This window comes from Hyposmocoma kahamanoa, unplaced genomic scaffold, assembly GCF_003589595.1.
Source record: "Hyposmocoma kahamanoa isolate Upper Pololo Valley unplaced genomic scaffold, ASM358959v1 92, whole genome shotgun sequence".
NCBI lineage: Eukaryota > Metazoa > Arthropoda > Insecta > Lepidoptera > Cosmopterigidae > Hyposmocoma > Hyposmocoma kahamanoa.
The window spans coordinates 21681971-21697655 of NW_020654748.1; the positions used below are offsets into that span (position 1 = coordinate 21681971).

General features: G+C 37.7%; 1 protein-coding gene across 1 annotated transcript in view; it reads right to left on the reverse strand.

Moving 5' to 3' along the window:
* Positions 1-436: 436 nt before the first annotated feature.
* The window catches only part of LOC113236615 (antitrypsin-like), a 32041-nt gene continuing 16792 nt past the window's right edge, over positions 437-15685 (reverse strand). Inside the window, exons 2-8 of the mRNA XM_026472767.1 lie at positions 15517-15660; positions 13284-13487; positions 12603-12701; positions 10502-10633; positions 6666-6887; positions 5315-5447; positions 437-1262 (exon numbers count right to left, since the gene is read on the reverse strand). Of these exons, the coding sequence (XP_026328552.1) occupies positions 1123-1262; positions 5315-5447; positions 6666-6887; positions 10502-10633; positions 12603-12701; positions 13284-13487; positions 15517-15603 (1017 nt within the window). The 5' untranslated portion in view covers positions 15604-15660 and the 3' untranslated portion in view covers positions 437-1122. The remainder of the gene's footprint in view (positions 1263-5314; positions 5448-6665; positions 6888-10501; positions 10634-12602; positions 12702-13283; positions 13488-15516; positions 15661-15685) is intronic.

The window sequence follows — 15685 nt, forward strand, 5'->3', positions numbered from 1 at the left end:
TGATGAATTCGTATGAATTCCCATGCAGGTGGTCTGTAAGCTGCACGATACATGGCAAAGAGCGGTGCTATAAGATGCGTTGCGTCGGCGTAGCGACGCCTGAACGCTGAAGTTGTGTTACATATAAATTAGAACTACATGCCACATGGTGCATTGAACACGACAAAAGCGCGGTGGTATTTTTCACGTGGCGAAGTAACCTATTCAGTCCTAGGATTCAAAACCTCATCTCGATATCTCTTTGCAGCCACCTAATCCCTTGGGAGAACACGGTCAAATACCTAGGAATTACGCTTGATAGGAAGCTGTCATTCAAAGCACACGTGAATACCTTCTGCGATCGCGCCCACTTTGTCATGAGCCGCCTCCACACTCTTCTCAATTACAGCACATAGTTATAAAGTGAGATTATTCATTACTTGCATCTGCCCAATTATGACGTGCGCCAGTATCGTCTTCGCACAAGCGAGTCCCGCGCTCATCCACCGCCTACAGACTATTAAAATCAGATTCATGAGCAATGCGACTGATGCCCCGTGGTAGCCCTGTTGCGACACAACATTGCTCGTGCGGCATAATCAAAGAGTTGCAAAGACGGAACGCACTGGTAGCGCCCGTGTAGCATCGTTCTCGCACCGAACCACGTCGCGCGTCACTAATGTATCTAAAGGAAACAGCAATGCATACAATACAAAACAATCTTTATTCGTTAGTCACAAACATACTAACATTATTTTAATACGGCATACACAAACATTATTTTAATAACAAAACCTAACATTACTTAAGCATTGTTAAAAAAGAAACGATTTGAACGCGTGTCTTGCTTCCTCTGCCGTTATCACTAAATATTTTCGTACATACAGTTTAAATCACTCAAGGTATCTACGAAGTGGGGTACGAAAGGAGCCTCCACACACGATGTACCCTGGGCAACTCCATTCACCATGATGGCGGGCATTATAGTGTATGTCATCGATACAATAAAAAGAACAAGAAAGCAAAATATTATGATGAAACTTAAACTCGAAAAAGATTCACAATACATAATAATATGGATAATGTAGAAGTCTTGTCACAATAAACCCGTGAAGACGGACTTTGGGTATGTGAGTAGATGTACTATTCTTGACGTATATTATTCAGCACGCCAGAGAACAACTGCTCGTTTCTTGCAAGGACTATAAAGTGGAATGGATGATTTGCAATGAATTTTGCAACAGGTGGCACATCTTCATCGTTTGAGATCATATTGACGGTTGCTGCAGAGTAGAAAGAAAACATTTAAGCATTTAATTTAAGTATCTATATAATGCGACATAACAATTTCTCTGTTAAATTGTTGCAATTAAAAGATTGTAAAGTCTGTATCGATACTGGTTAAATGCAAACAGACGAAACATGTTTCGAAATAAAGAGCGAAAATAAGCGAGCTAGCACGACAATAGGCTACTTGCGCGAGAAGCAACAGAATCGTGAGAATAGTAATACTTATCTCACGTTTCCATGTCGCTTCTAGCGTCGTGCTAGTGCTGCCGACAAGGTAAAGGTCAAGATGGGTCCAACAAAGCCAATAGAAGACAAACATGGAAGGTATAACAAGGATAAGAGTACAGTAACAGAGATGTAGGTTTATAAATCAGGTATTCCATACGAGGACCATATCCTACGACCAATACCAAGAAAATATAAGGAAATTTTAGTTTATTTATTTACGAATTTATGCATTGATTAATTACTAGATTCAGGGAGGTATTACCTTACCTTTAACTGCCGCCAATGTGAGCATTACTGCGTTCAGGTTTAGAAGGGTAAGCATGCTGGTGAAATTACAAGCATATGGGACTTGTCAACTTATGTCTCACGGTGACGGGCATTGTGGAAGTGCTCATAGGACCTTTGCAATTTAAAGCTTTGAGTGGCACTGCAACTGTTATTGATAGGTATGTCGCTTAGCACCAGGGTCATGACTTGTTCATCCCGTCTCTTGGTGCCATAAAAAGTACAATATGAATGTAGATTAATTAGTGATTTTTAGTCAATTTGAAATATTTTATTTTGGATTATTCATCCGTATTGGTTAGTAAAACAAAGAAAAACTTACACACTAACGTTACAGGTCTGCCGCTTAACTTAGTCGGTTCCTGAGTTTTAAGTTTAAGGAAATTAACTTTCTTACACTAGCGTTAATGCACATTTATGAAAATGTAATTTATGTTACGAGGAATAGTAACTTCTTTATAAAAAATAGTGACAGACATAACATTAATACGAGGAATAAAAATAAGCTAGCTGTTCTTGATAGTCGTCTTCACAAAGTCACAAATTCACTTAAGGGGCAATGTATACGCTTCTATTACAAGATTCCGGTTGATATATAAAATTTGCCATACACGAAGTTTAAAATTATAGCAAAACTAAAACTTTATACTAAAGGCTATTATTCAACTTTTGCGTACTTGGATGACAAAAATCCGTGGTAGTAACCCGTTTAGCCCATGGAGGTAGTCTCGATTTCGGATGTTTGAAAACAAAAAATATAATAAAAATATGTTGTAAACGTTGAATGTACACAAATGTTATTTTACAAAGAGCAACCCCTAGAGTTTCTTGCTCATTCTTCTCAGGGGAATCTCCCTTTCGAATGAGCGGTATAGTTTAACAAATGTAACGATTTCAAGTGTAATTAATAATGCTTACCTATGAAATAAAGATTATTTTGATTATGTTTGGTTTTTGGTATTGAGGTAGCTTCGCTCTGCACCCGGGATAATTTCAACAAGAGTTTTCTGACGATATTCAATAACAAATTGATTAAAAAAGTGCCTACCTAACATCGAGTATATAATTAGAAATGAGGGCCATACATTTCTGGTAAGTCATCAGTGATACATCACTTATAAATATCAACTCTCGTTTGCACTGAAATAAAGACAGGCCAACAACTGACCTCTGTGTACGTCTCCGTATATTCCAAAATTATTCTGTATTTATTGTAATAAAGGCAATATCTCCAAGAATGGCGTGCTGTTCCATTCGGTGGAAAAAACAGCAAAACATCTAATTACAAAACAAACAAAACCAAATTTCATCCGTAATTAAATATGTAATTTTGTAATACTCGTCCATTATAACAAAGCTCAAGTTAACTCGGTCGATTTGAAGTGAAACATTTGACGACACCCATTGACGACACCCGTCAATTGTTTCAAATTCGGGCTAGCCAATCGGAGCACAGTTGTCACAGTAATGATATGGCAGAATAATTTTCAAACAAATGAATTAATGACATTTCGTCTCTATTTCTGGTTATATACTCGATGCTACCAAATTAGTCAGTCGTTGTTATGTGAAATATTCACAGAAGAAATATTTTGTTGATAATTTGGAACGAATAGACAAGCATTATAGCACTTTTTTCAATCGACTTGTTATAGAATATCATCAGAAAAATCTTGTTGAAATTACGTGTGCAGCGTTACAAAACTGTTATATAAACCGTCACTCCTTCTGCACCGCGCCTCTACCTCAGGAACAGACTTAGTTAAGAGGTAGGCATGTAGTAATTACACTTTATTACACTTTGTAGTGCCTGAGGGGCAGTGCTGCTGCGCCTGTCACCCTGAGACATAAGTACTTCCCTGGATACTAAAGTACACATGGAGTTCGCAATGATACCCAAAGTGTCGGTACCCCTGCCGCTCTCTGCGCATAAGGATGCGGCTCTCTGTCGCATGATAGCGGCAAAACATGTGCATTTTGAACGTTCCGGAAGGGCTACAGATAGGGAAACGGAAAAAGTATCGATACTTTTTAGTGTCAAGTACGTTTCTGTTAAATAGCAATGTTCATAATGTAATATAAAAAAAAAGCAAAGATGTAACACTATGTCAGTTTCCGGATCTATGGTCGAAGTGCATTGTGCGGTTGTATTTTGAGGTATTCCCAAATTAAAGAATAGTTAAAGTATATAAGTGTTTTACTTATATTCTAACAGTTTCCCTCCGATACCAATACGTTTGTACTTGATACTTTTCAGGTATTAGTACTTTTTGACAAGTATCGCATCGTTTCGAATAATTCCTACTTAGGACAGCTCATATCATAACGTAAGCGACCTAGAGATTTTTTTTTAACCAACTCTATCACAAATTACTTTGCTGTATATTGTATGCCACCATTAGCCTCTTTAAGCGAAGTTTGTCCCTTCTTCAGAACGTTTGTTCTCAAAAGCAGGCAATACAGTATCAAAAACGGGAAACAGACCGTCACCAAATAGATTTTTGTTTTTAAGTGATTGTACAGAGTGAGAAATTGGAAATATAAGTAACATAAATTATTTGAAATGACGATTGATTGAATTGGTCAATTAATTTAATTAATGAAATTCTTTCATTGTTTCAATTAAAAATCATAAATCAATAAAAAAAAAGACAAATTCATGTGTTTCATTCTGCCTTTAAGTAGGAAAAATCTGCAGGACAAAAGTATCCATACCTCGAGGTATCGATACTTTTATGAGTACGACACTTTTTATGCGATACTACATATGAGTACAGTATCGACACTTTTGATTCGATACTGTCCCTAGCTACAGAATCGCGGTATACCTAATGTTTGTGCTATTAAAAAATCAGGGACCCATTTCTGCTAATTTTCTTAAAACCACTGGTCATTGTAATTCCATGATTATATTGCAGTTATAATAATATTTGCTATTCTGCTAAAGTCTAGTTACAATGGCAGTTAAGTTTCAATAGAGTGTAAGTGGATGGCAGTGATTCATTAATTCGATAACTAGAGGTTGATGTGGCCTTACTAAAACTAACATGGAAATTACTATGCATATGTTAATTTTTCTCGCCGAATGCCGCGTTGCGTGGAGCGAGCTGCCCTGCCTCCCGCGAACTCCGTAGTCTAACATTTGTAACATGCCATATTTCCATAAACCCAAGTTTGTACAATACGTTACTTTCAAATTACAAGTCTTCATTGTACCAAACTGTGTTCTTCATTCCGAAAACCTTTAAATATGTCCTCAGCAAGCAAGATACCGGACAACTATTTAAAATAAATATGTATATATGTATAATATTAGTGCACTACGCCATCGACTCGCCATTGAAGAGCAGAATACCAAAAAATTGCAACGGCAGTTGTATAGTAACTCGATGGCTAATCATTGTCAAGCTTTTCTCTTAACTTTTAGCAAAATAACAAATGTACAAAATCCAGCCGTTGACACTCTACCGGCACACAACTGAGATGATTTAAAATTAGCAGTCTTGGAGCCCCAGTACAAGTGTATGCTTACTACTTGCTGAAGCAGCCATTGTCCCGTTTTCGTTGACTTGTATGACGGCAGTCTGGACCGCCTTTGAGACAAATATATCTTTATCCTTCACCATTTTATTCAAACCTTCGTGGAAAAGACTCTTTAGGCCAACCTGAAAAAACTTAATAATGTGCATGTGCTGGTGATTGTTCATGCTGTTGCTAGCTAGGCTCTATACTTTTGGACCACATGCCGTTCTTATCGTAAGTCGATCCTACTTGGGTTACCACTGTTGTCAAGGTGGTATCGAAATCGAGTTCTTAGGTTTTCGCGATTGTTACACATAGGAAATGAAAAAAAGTCATCAATATTAGACATAACTGGTTGAAGACTGTACCACCTCAGTCAACCGTGACCATGACCAACTGTAAAGGCCCGAAACGTCGGTTTGTTTGCATTGACTTACAAATAAATGGAAGACGGGTCTAATGCAAAAACCACGAAAAAAATGTCCCAAGTCAACCTATTTAAACGTAGTGACATGTAAAGGAATATGAAACAGCTAAAACGTTGAATTTAAATTGTAATGTCATCGCAGTACTGTCTAATTTTGCTTGCTTCACTGTTAGTCGAACAAGCGAAGACTAAAGCGTGAATGACGCTCTGTATACGATTTTAACACCCTATAAGTGCGAACACTTTTTGGCGCGGACCCGACCATATAATTGTAAGTCAATGTTTGTTTGAAAAAACAAATATACGCGATGTAAATCCGGAAAAATAGTTTCATTCCCTAAGGTGGTATTGATATCGATGGTGATATCGGCTTGAGACGATCATGTTTTGCCACATTTATCGCAAGCCTCGTTCGGGTGGCGCTCCATCATGGTCTCGGTTTCTAGTCGTTCGGCCGCGTCGAAGCGGATTCCAGAATCCAGCGGATTCTGGAATCCGCTGGATTCTGGAGTAATCTCGTTCTCCGTCCGGCATCAAACAGAAAAAATTACAATGGCAAGTATGAAGCTTCATTCACATCATGCGTATTTTAATTTGATCGTGTATTACATTACTTATTTGGCAGTAACTGTTTCGGACGGATGCGGACAGAGAACGTGAGTACAGGGTCTGACTTCGACCATTGACCTCGCTCAGTGCGTAAGATTGTCACATTATTATTTTAGTCGTACGTACAGGTTGTAAACATAACTCTAAAAATTAAGGTACTCATCACAGTGTTCTCGTGCTATATTGAAATAATCTTTATCAAATGCAGTACTTGAACAGTGATATTTCTCTTATCATTTCTTTGCGTTACTAAAACAATGAATTTATTTTCTTTCCTGTTAAAATCACTTATTTGTGGCAACGTAACTTGATAATAATAACTTGCCTTTTCATATTGTTCACCTAGATTGAAATTGGTGTAAATTTTAAACCTCGGTAAAGAGACATGGACACGGTGAATTTTCATACTTTTCAAAACGCTGTCAAGTACTGCCGGGGCTCCATTGATAGTTTCTAATAGTACTTCAAGAGCCTCAGAGCTATTTGATATGGGAAGAAATATTATCATTGTCATTCCTTCATAGCATAAATATGGTAATTGTATTACCTGGAAGCAGATGTAGATTAATTAATGTAACGAACTAATTTTGATAGCGTAGTGACCCAAAGTGGGTCGTGGCCTCCGACAACTGATGCCAAGTACGTACCTACTCCCGTTCTCCATGCGACATCCGTCAAAACGAAACATTAGTATTACTTATTTGACAATGTAATGGTTTCGGACGGATGTCGGAGAGTACGGGAGTAGACCTCCAGCACTGGCTTTCTAGGCTTCAACGCTCCGGTGGTACCTACCTGCTAACACAGTAAAATGTACCGTAGAAACCATAGATAATTTATAGAACCATCATCACAAAATATACAAGTTTTCAGGTAAAAACGTATCAGTTTTAAATATATCTAATTTAGACAGCGTTGTAACCATAAGGGTGAGACCAGTCGAGCGTAATTTTGTGACTTGTGAGTCGCGTTTTTTGAGTTTCGTAGTTTACGTTCCACAGAAATTCGTTTGTGTGCGCCAGACGAACATATTTTATTCAGTAGCTTTTAAGTTTGTACGGGGTGTCTGTATTATAGGTACAATGTAATGGATCCGTTAAACATAGTATGCATTCATGAAGTATTACATGATGTTAGAAAAAGAAAAAAGAAACTGGGTACATTCACTTAATATGTAAGAATAAAGTATAGTCAAATAACAGAAGTGTGGTAACTCCGTACAAAATAACAGCGCGGCTTTTCTTTAATATGGGAATCCATGCACGACCTCCGCGCGCCGTATACGGATGCACACATTCCCATAATATAGAAAGGCGCGTTGGGACCACCAGTGTTGTGCAATGCAAGTGCATCGTAAGATTATGCGAATGTGTGCGTCCGTACACGGCGCGCATTTGGCGTGCACACATACAAGCCACGCTACTACGTTTGTACGGAGTTACCATATTTGTCTTATTATATTTTGGTAGCAGTAGAGCTCCTTGTGACAGAGTTCGCCCAGGGAGGTACTGCAACCTTACCTATTTCTTCCGCCAAACAGTTATGTGAGCATTACTGCGTTCCGGTTTTGAAGGGTGCTGGTGAAATTACAGGCACTTGTCAATTTATATCTCGGAGTGACGGGCGCGGTATCACCGCCGCCGTGCCGCTCATATTTTTGCGATTTAAAGCTCTGAGTGCCACTACAACGGTTATGGGCAGACGTTGTGTGCATGCAGAATGTTATGTACACAAAGTTTCCCTCACCCCTCTCTCCACCCACAAAAGCACGCCACACAGTGCGATTGAAGTTTGGTCGTAATTACGCGCGTGAGTCGGCACACAAGTCATCTTGCGTCATAGTGTGACACAAACCGGATTTTTTTGTGAAAACGAATGCAGCGTAAATTAAGCGACTCAGAAAACACGCTCACAACTCACAAAATTACGCTCGTCTGGCCTCACCCTAACTTGAAATTTGATCAAAAAGTAGTAGATATATTGTCTCAAAAAATACATAAAATATATAGAAATTTTACCACCGGAAGTACCTACCGCCTTGTATATAACATTATGGTATTTAATAAAATATTGAGTGCTTTTTCTGATTAAGAATAATTGGGAAAGTAATTAGGACTATAATTAAACAAGCCACCCACGTATGATATTCTTATTTTTATAAGATAGAAATTTAAATTGTATACTTATATCTTCTTATAATAAAAAAAAACTCTTTTCTGTGAAGCAATCAATTTTATACATAAGGTAAATTGCCAGATCTTGAGTTAACTTCTGTTTGTTATTATATGAAACGTGAATAATTTCGTTGTATCTAGTCGTATTAACATCCGAGCGTCTACTCCCGTCCGAAACAATTACTGTCAAATCAAAAGCAGAGAACAAAAACGTAACGAAAACGGACACTCTCCGCCCCTCCCTAGCTTTAGATACCGCACCACACCCCGCACATTGACTGAACAACAACAAGGCTGTCGGCGAGTCGTTTTTGCGATAAGACGGCTTTGATATATGAATATAGTTTTCATTTATTCATTACGAAATTTGTAAGTTAATATATATAACATGATTTAACGTTGCTATTTATAATGGTCGTGAATTGTAGTTTATTAAAACGGGATAAAAAGAGGAGTTTCTTTCGTTTCTTTCGTTCAAAATCTTATGTCTGAGATTCATTTAGTTATCGTTTTCTTCAATTATATGGCGCAAAGTAATAAATAATACAGATTTATTATTATATCAATGTAATAATAAGACGCCATAACTTCGTGAGCTAGTAGACAAGGGTTCTCGAATTTTCAGTTTGTATTGCCGATAAATATTACGTAGTGAGTATACCTAATTATTGACTAGATAATGATAAACATGGACACGCAATTTCAAATACCTGTGTTACCTTATCTAAAAGCACCTGTCCAAAATATAACATTTTATGTGCTTTTAATATATTTTTTAAATAAATCTTCAATATTATTCTAGTCAATGAATTAATGAAAAATATAAGATTATATCGATTTAAATACCTAATGAATATGTGTAATTATTAGGATTCTATTAATAGAATTATAGATAACAGATTCGCGTTACAATTTTCTCTATGTTGCCGCTCTGACCACGCAACGTAATAGTACGAGAAAGTGATGGGTAACCCTATCACTTCGCGCACACATTTGCGCGTGTGTAGATAGCGCCTTGGTGTATGTATTAGTAATAGGTAAATAACTTGCGACTGTTGTATGGAGTGTCCCTATCTACTAACCCGAGAGACAGGGTTTTCCAGAGAGACTACGGGATCGACGGCAAGACCTGGGTACAGCGGGCGTCCGGTTCAAGCCCTCCGCCAGTGATACCATCTCTAGCGGAACCGGACTAGGGTATGGACTCGCTGGGGTTTGTGGTTAACTGCAGAGACGGACATGTTTGTCTGCCCCAGTTGCATGTGACCGGGGCGTCTGTCTCGTGAGCAGCTAGCGCGTCTCACAGGGCACGTGAGTTGCCCTTTAAGTTGGAAGCTATGTCCGACCATTGTCACAGGTCACTGCGACTAGCATCTCCAGCACTAACCCGGAGAGCTAGTAGAGGATAAGCTAGACATCCTCCGGTCCCTCCAGCCGCTTAGGTTATTGTGAACTGGAGAGACGTCGTTTTTCGGCGTCGGGAAGTGAGCGTGCCTTACAGCTCCACGACCAATGAGGAGATTTGGTAGTGAACTCAGAGTCGACGGCTTAGCGGTGGCAACCGCTAGTTGTGCATTGCGCAACGGGAAGTGAGCGTGCTTACAGCTCCGGTACCTATCTGGAAAATAGGGAGGGTACTGTACACTAGCCTCTCAAAGAACCGGATGAAGTCTAGTGACAGAGATCTGTGACAACCCTGTACACTGGCAGATCTGGGGTCAGAACCTGAACTTGTAAGGTTCCTGTACGCGCACAGGTCATAGTGCCCTTCTCGTATCAGGGCAGGTATGGAGGGTCAGGATATGGGGCTGTTGTATTGAGTATGCGGAGTGTGTCAAAAGGCAATGTCAAAAGTGTATCACTTATTTGACAGTAATTGTTACGAACGGATGATTGATGATGATGACGAGTGACTGAACGAGACAGGTAGACCCTCAGAGTGCGATCGTATGGCAGTAAACAAAGAAAAAAAATTTGTTGTAAGAACCTGTGCTTTTAAAAATTTGCTTTCGTAATAAAAGAAGTCGGCTACAGTCAGCATCATGTTTACTTGTTGCGGTCCTCCTTGAGCGTAAAAAACTTCCTTTTGTGTTTTCTCAAACGGAAATCTCCATTGACCCTAAAATTTTAAGAAATATATTACATTTTATTCGATTTTTTTCGTCGTAATTAATAGCTAAGTGTAAAAAAAACCAGTTGAGTGTCTATACATCCTCAAATGGTTTTGGTTGATTCCGCATAAGTGTTGAATCAATCACTTTAGAAAAAATATGTAGAATAATTGAGGATATACGAGTACACTGATTAGTATACGGTGTGAAAATACGATTCGTAAAAATTTTCACGATAGCAAAAAAACACAAACGTACCTCGTAAAATTTCAAGAAAATCGCTGTATTTAATAGGTACTTTACTTAATGATTTTTTATATCAATTGAGCCCACATAATTTTTGTTTTTTCAAAAATTTACTCAAATATAAAATAATAATGTACTTTAGTGTCATCCAAAATAATATTTAAAAAAACAATGAAATGTGGGTTACACCACATTTGCGCTGATAGCCTCAATTGAACTAAATAGAACACGTATAATAATAATAATAATAATAATAACGCACACACTCAACATAGCCCCGCACTAGGGAAACCCTGTGTCGCGGGTGCCATGGACACACACATAGACAACCACAAATTACACCCAAACTCACGAGAGAAATAATTGTAGGCCATACAAATATTTCTCCCGGCCCGGGAATCGAACCTGGGACCTCTGCGTGGCAGTCCGGTATGGTAACCGTTCGGCCACGGAGGCAGTTGATATAGTACGCGATATACATTTTTGAAATGGCTTTAATATCGTTTGTAAAGAAATAAATTCTGAAATAACGCCTAAGTCCCTGCCGCTTGAACCGCGCAATAGAACCGATTCAGTACGAGGAAAATTTAAATTCGAGGTAAGGTAGTATAGACTGTTAACGTTTTGTAATAATAAGTTGTGATACAATGAATGCGTGCTGTTGTGGCAATTCAGAAACTGGGTCCCTGAATGTTTCTCAAAGGTAAATTTAACCAACTTACATTTCTTAGACTCCAGGGTCGTTTTTTTTATAAAAAAATAGTGACTGTCATATACCATACAATATTAATTACTAAAAGGAATAAACATAAATTGTTGTTGTTTTTTACATTATTTCCGTAAAGGAAAAGGCAAAGGTTTAAAACATTGACTTACAATTATATGGACGTCGGATCCGCGCTAAAAAGTGTCCGAACTTATAGGGCGTTAAAATCGTATACAGAGCGTCATTAACGCTCTAGTCTTCGTTTGTTCGACTGACAGCGAAGCAAGCAAAATTAGACAGTACTGCGATGACATTACAATTTAAATTCAACGTTTTAGCGTTTTCATATTCAGCAAAATTAGACAGTACTGCGATGACATTACAATTTAAATTCAACGTTTTAGCTTTTTCATATTCCTTTAAATGTCTCTACGTTTAAATAGGTTGACTTGGGACATTTTTTTCGTGGTTTTTGTATTAGACCCGTCGTCCATTTATTTGTAAGTCAATGGTTTAAAAGCATACAGTCTGGTCTTGGTGATTTTTTTTTTGATAAATAAGCATACGTCAAGTCTTCAGTCTATTACTTATTTTATAGGCATCTAGCCTCGTCTTCGGTGGGTCATTCGGGCCAATCGGAGGGCAGTTGTCGCCGTATTGATTTGGCAGAATAGTTTTCAAACAAATTAAATGACATTTCGTCTCTATTTCTGGTTAGTTTGTAGAGATTATCGAGTATATCGATAATCGATACAAACTACATATCATCGCCTTACCTTCTCAAACTCGTATATTAAAGCACAACGTTACTGAAATGCAAAAAATGGATTATAATACAAAGTTTGCAGGCAGATTTCACACCACATTTCCTTCATATTCACACACTGGCTTTTATCTATTCTTAAAGTAATGCACCCAAATTAACACCCTTGATAAAAAATTTAAAATAAATGGAAAGTTTTGCCATCTCATAAATAATCGATAAGATACGAGTTTGAGAAAGAAGGCTTGTGCGTATTTCTTACCGAAAAGTAAACGGCGTTGACCAATACGATTTTTGCGTCTGGTGTCAATGCAGATTCTTTTATTACTTTATGGATAGTGTCATTTGTTTGTTTCGAGACCTAAAAATAAACACACAGGCACAGATTTAAGATTTCAATTCAATTGTATGCCGCTTTCATTGTGAACATTCGAGAGTCAAAAGTGTCAAGCTTTATGTGCTCTTCTTTGTGTGACTGTACCTGGTACCTCACTCTCAACTCTCGTTCTTTGTCCGACATCTGTCCGAAACAATAAGCGTCATATCGTCGCTTAAATGCTAAACGGCTGCATGTCCAAAAGAGGCGATCATAATTTTTTTTACAGAGAGGCGATCAGTTGTCGACATCATATTTTAAAATTTTAATACTGTACTTAATAAATTTACTTATTAAATTGGTATGTAGCTGAAGCAACTGTTCCGGATTCCAATATAGTTATATAAAGGCACATGGGACTTGTCATCGGGTGCCAGGCACAGTGGCAGTGCCTCCAAAATCTTTGCGGTTTAAAGCTCTGAGTGGCACGGCAACTGTCATGGACTTTTTGTTCTGTCACTTGATATCATAAAAACATGCTATCAGATTATGAATAATAGTTCTAATATTGCGGTCATAAAGTTATTCTTACACCACTTCAAGTGTTGTCCGAATTAATTGACTTACCCATTTGTTTATTATTTTAGCCGCTTTTGCAGGATCACTAAAATTTAAACTCCCGACACCTGCGCCGAAAATTTCAATAGCATCATCCGTGAACTTGTTCTGGATCTCATACTTGTCGTTGACATATATAACGCTATAGATGTTAATCGTAACATTGGCCATACGAAGTAATTGATTTATCACGTATTTGAAGTGCAATTTTGTCTGTGAAATTATAACGTCGGTGAAATCAGAACTTTATAGAGGTATAAAATTTATTTAATAAGTATAGTCAAGAGTATTAGGCTGCCTTTCCACCAGAGATGTGCGAGGTTGCGAGGCGGTGCGAGGATGTGTAGCGGCGTTGTGAAACGGTATGATATTTTCCACCAAAGCTCTGCGAGGTAGGTAGGCGGTGAGATGTGCAGCGGCGCGGTGCGAGGATGTATTACGGACTTTTCAGCCATGCGCGGGCGGTGTACGGTGAGGTGGGGTAAGCGGTGGCGTTGTGTCAGTGTCATTTGTGTCATACTTTCAGCAGCTTTAATTTCCTACATAGTTTTGCACACATTTCTCCCTCGCATCTCTCGCACACATCTCTCGCTATTGTACAAGCACAAATACTTAGCTCCGCTAATCCTTTTCCACCGGAGCTGCGCTAAGCGAGGCTAGGGGAATGAATTAATCCTATTGGTGGATTTTTTCTCGCACACCGCCCCGCTACCTCGCACATCTCTGGTGGAAAGGCAGCCTTACTCTGATTTTTGGCGGTTCTTGTAGTGAATGGCATAGAGTTGAATGTTAGGCTGCATAAATCTTGCCTAAATCGTAAGTGTCAAGCGTGACGTACATTCTATAAGTTACTGGGCAACAGTACAAGGTCTTCTGGAAAAGAAGTGAATTTGACATGAAGGTAGTGTATGTGGTGAAATCGCAATTATAAGTAACAGATAATTATAATATAATTATCATATAAAATCTTGAAAAACGTCATGATAATTTCGAGCCATGTATATAACAATAATATTAGGTATTAAATGTTCTCATAAAAGAAAGTTTCTATAGATGTCAATTGAATATCGGATAAATGAGAACAAAAAAATAATCAAGAAACTGCAGTATTTACTAGGTAACCAAGGGCTCTAGATCGCCAAGCTCCCACCCGTTACAAATTAGATTTTTATATAAAAAGCAATTAATCATTGCTTATTAATGATAATTATCACTTCGAACCTTGCTATTATATGAAGTAACATGCGCATTAAAACACAACGTAATTTAACTTAAAAAAAACTATACGACCTCTTAAATTGAAGTGGGCAGGGCTTTGTAGAAAGAAAAATGATCGGTGGACAGAGAGAGTAACTGAGTGGATGCCAAGAAACGACACAAGATGTAAAGGTCAGCCGAGGAAAAGATGGGAAGACACTTTTATAGAGAAAGCAGGACCACAATGGATGATGAAAGCCAGTGACAGGAAGTTATGGAAGACAATAGGGGAGGCTTACGCCGAGGAGGCGACTACCAGTGTTGCTAGCTAATAAGGTAAATCTATATAATAGTGTAACGCATGATATATAAAAGTAACTTATAGTATTTATATGCAACTAGTAATAATTGTAAATATCAACTAACACCAGTAGTAATAATGGCTTATTTAATTTTATTTCATTTACGTAATTTAACTGAAATAAATGTAGTAAGCGGTAATTATTCGCGCAACACAGTATGTAAAAAAATTTATGGACTTTAAATTATAACGAATTCAGTATTTTCTATTTTTATTCTAATTTTTACCGCATTATCATACTCTTGTATAATTGTTATCAACTTATGACGATCCTTGATGGAGAATGATATTTGATATGTAATTTAATGACAACAATATTATATAATGAATTGTTAATTTTCTAATTATTGTGTGCTTTTCTTATAATTTTCCTTTTTGTCTGACGATCTCAATATAATTTCTTATACTTTGACATGTAGTGCAATTTATACTGTAATGTTATATTTGAGAAATAAATGAATCTGAATCTATGTTTTCACCATATTATGGTACCTACTGAAGAACTTTCATTTTAGAACCGAGTATAAAGTTTCCAATACATATTATCTCATTATTTCCTTTGCATTTTTGTGCGGAACAAATTTTACGGACTTTTCCCTTTGGGTCACGGTGACAAAGTTTTTTTCTTATTTTCGTGTACACTTGAGACTCTACAATATTCTAATTTATAGTTTTTACACAAACCTCATTTAAGTTGTTGGTGCCGAGAGTAACGAGTAGCTCTTGGAGAGTGTTGTTCGAGGCTCCAAGTACCAGCTTGCCCAAAGGCATCAGCGCAGACAGTGGGGAACATACTGTATTGTTCCTGATGCGTTGAAGGATCAAAGACTGAAAATACATAATTTATTATAAT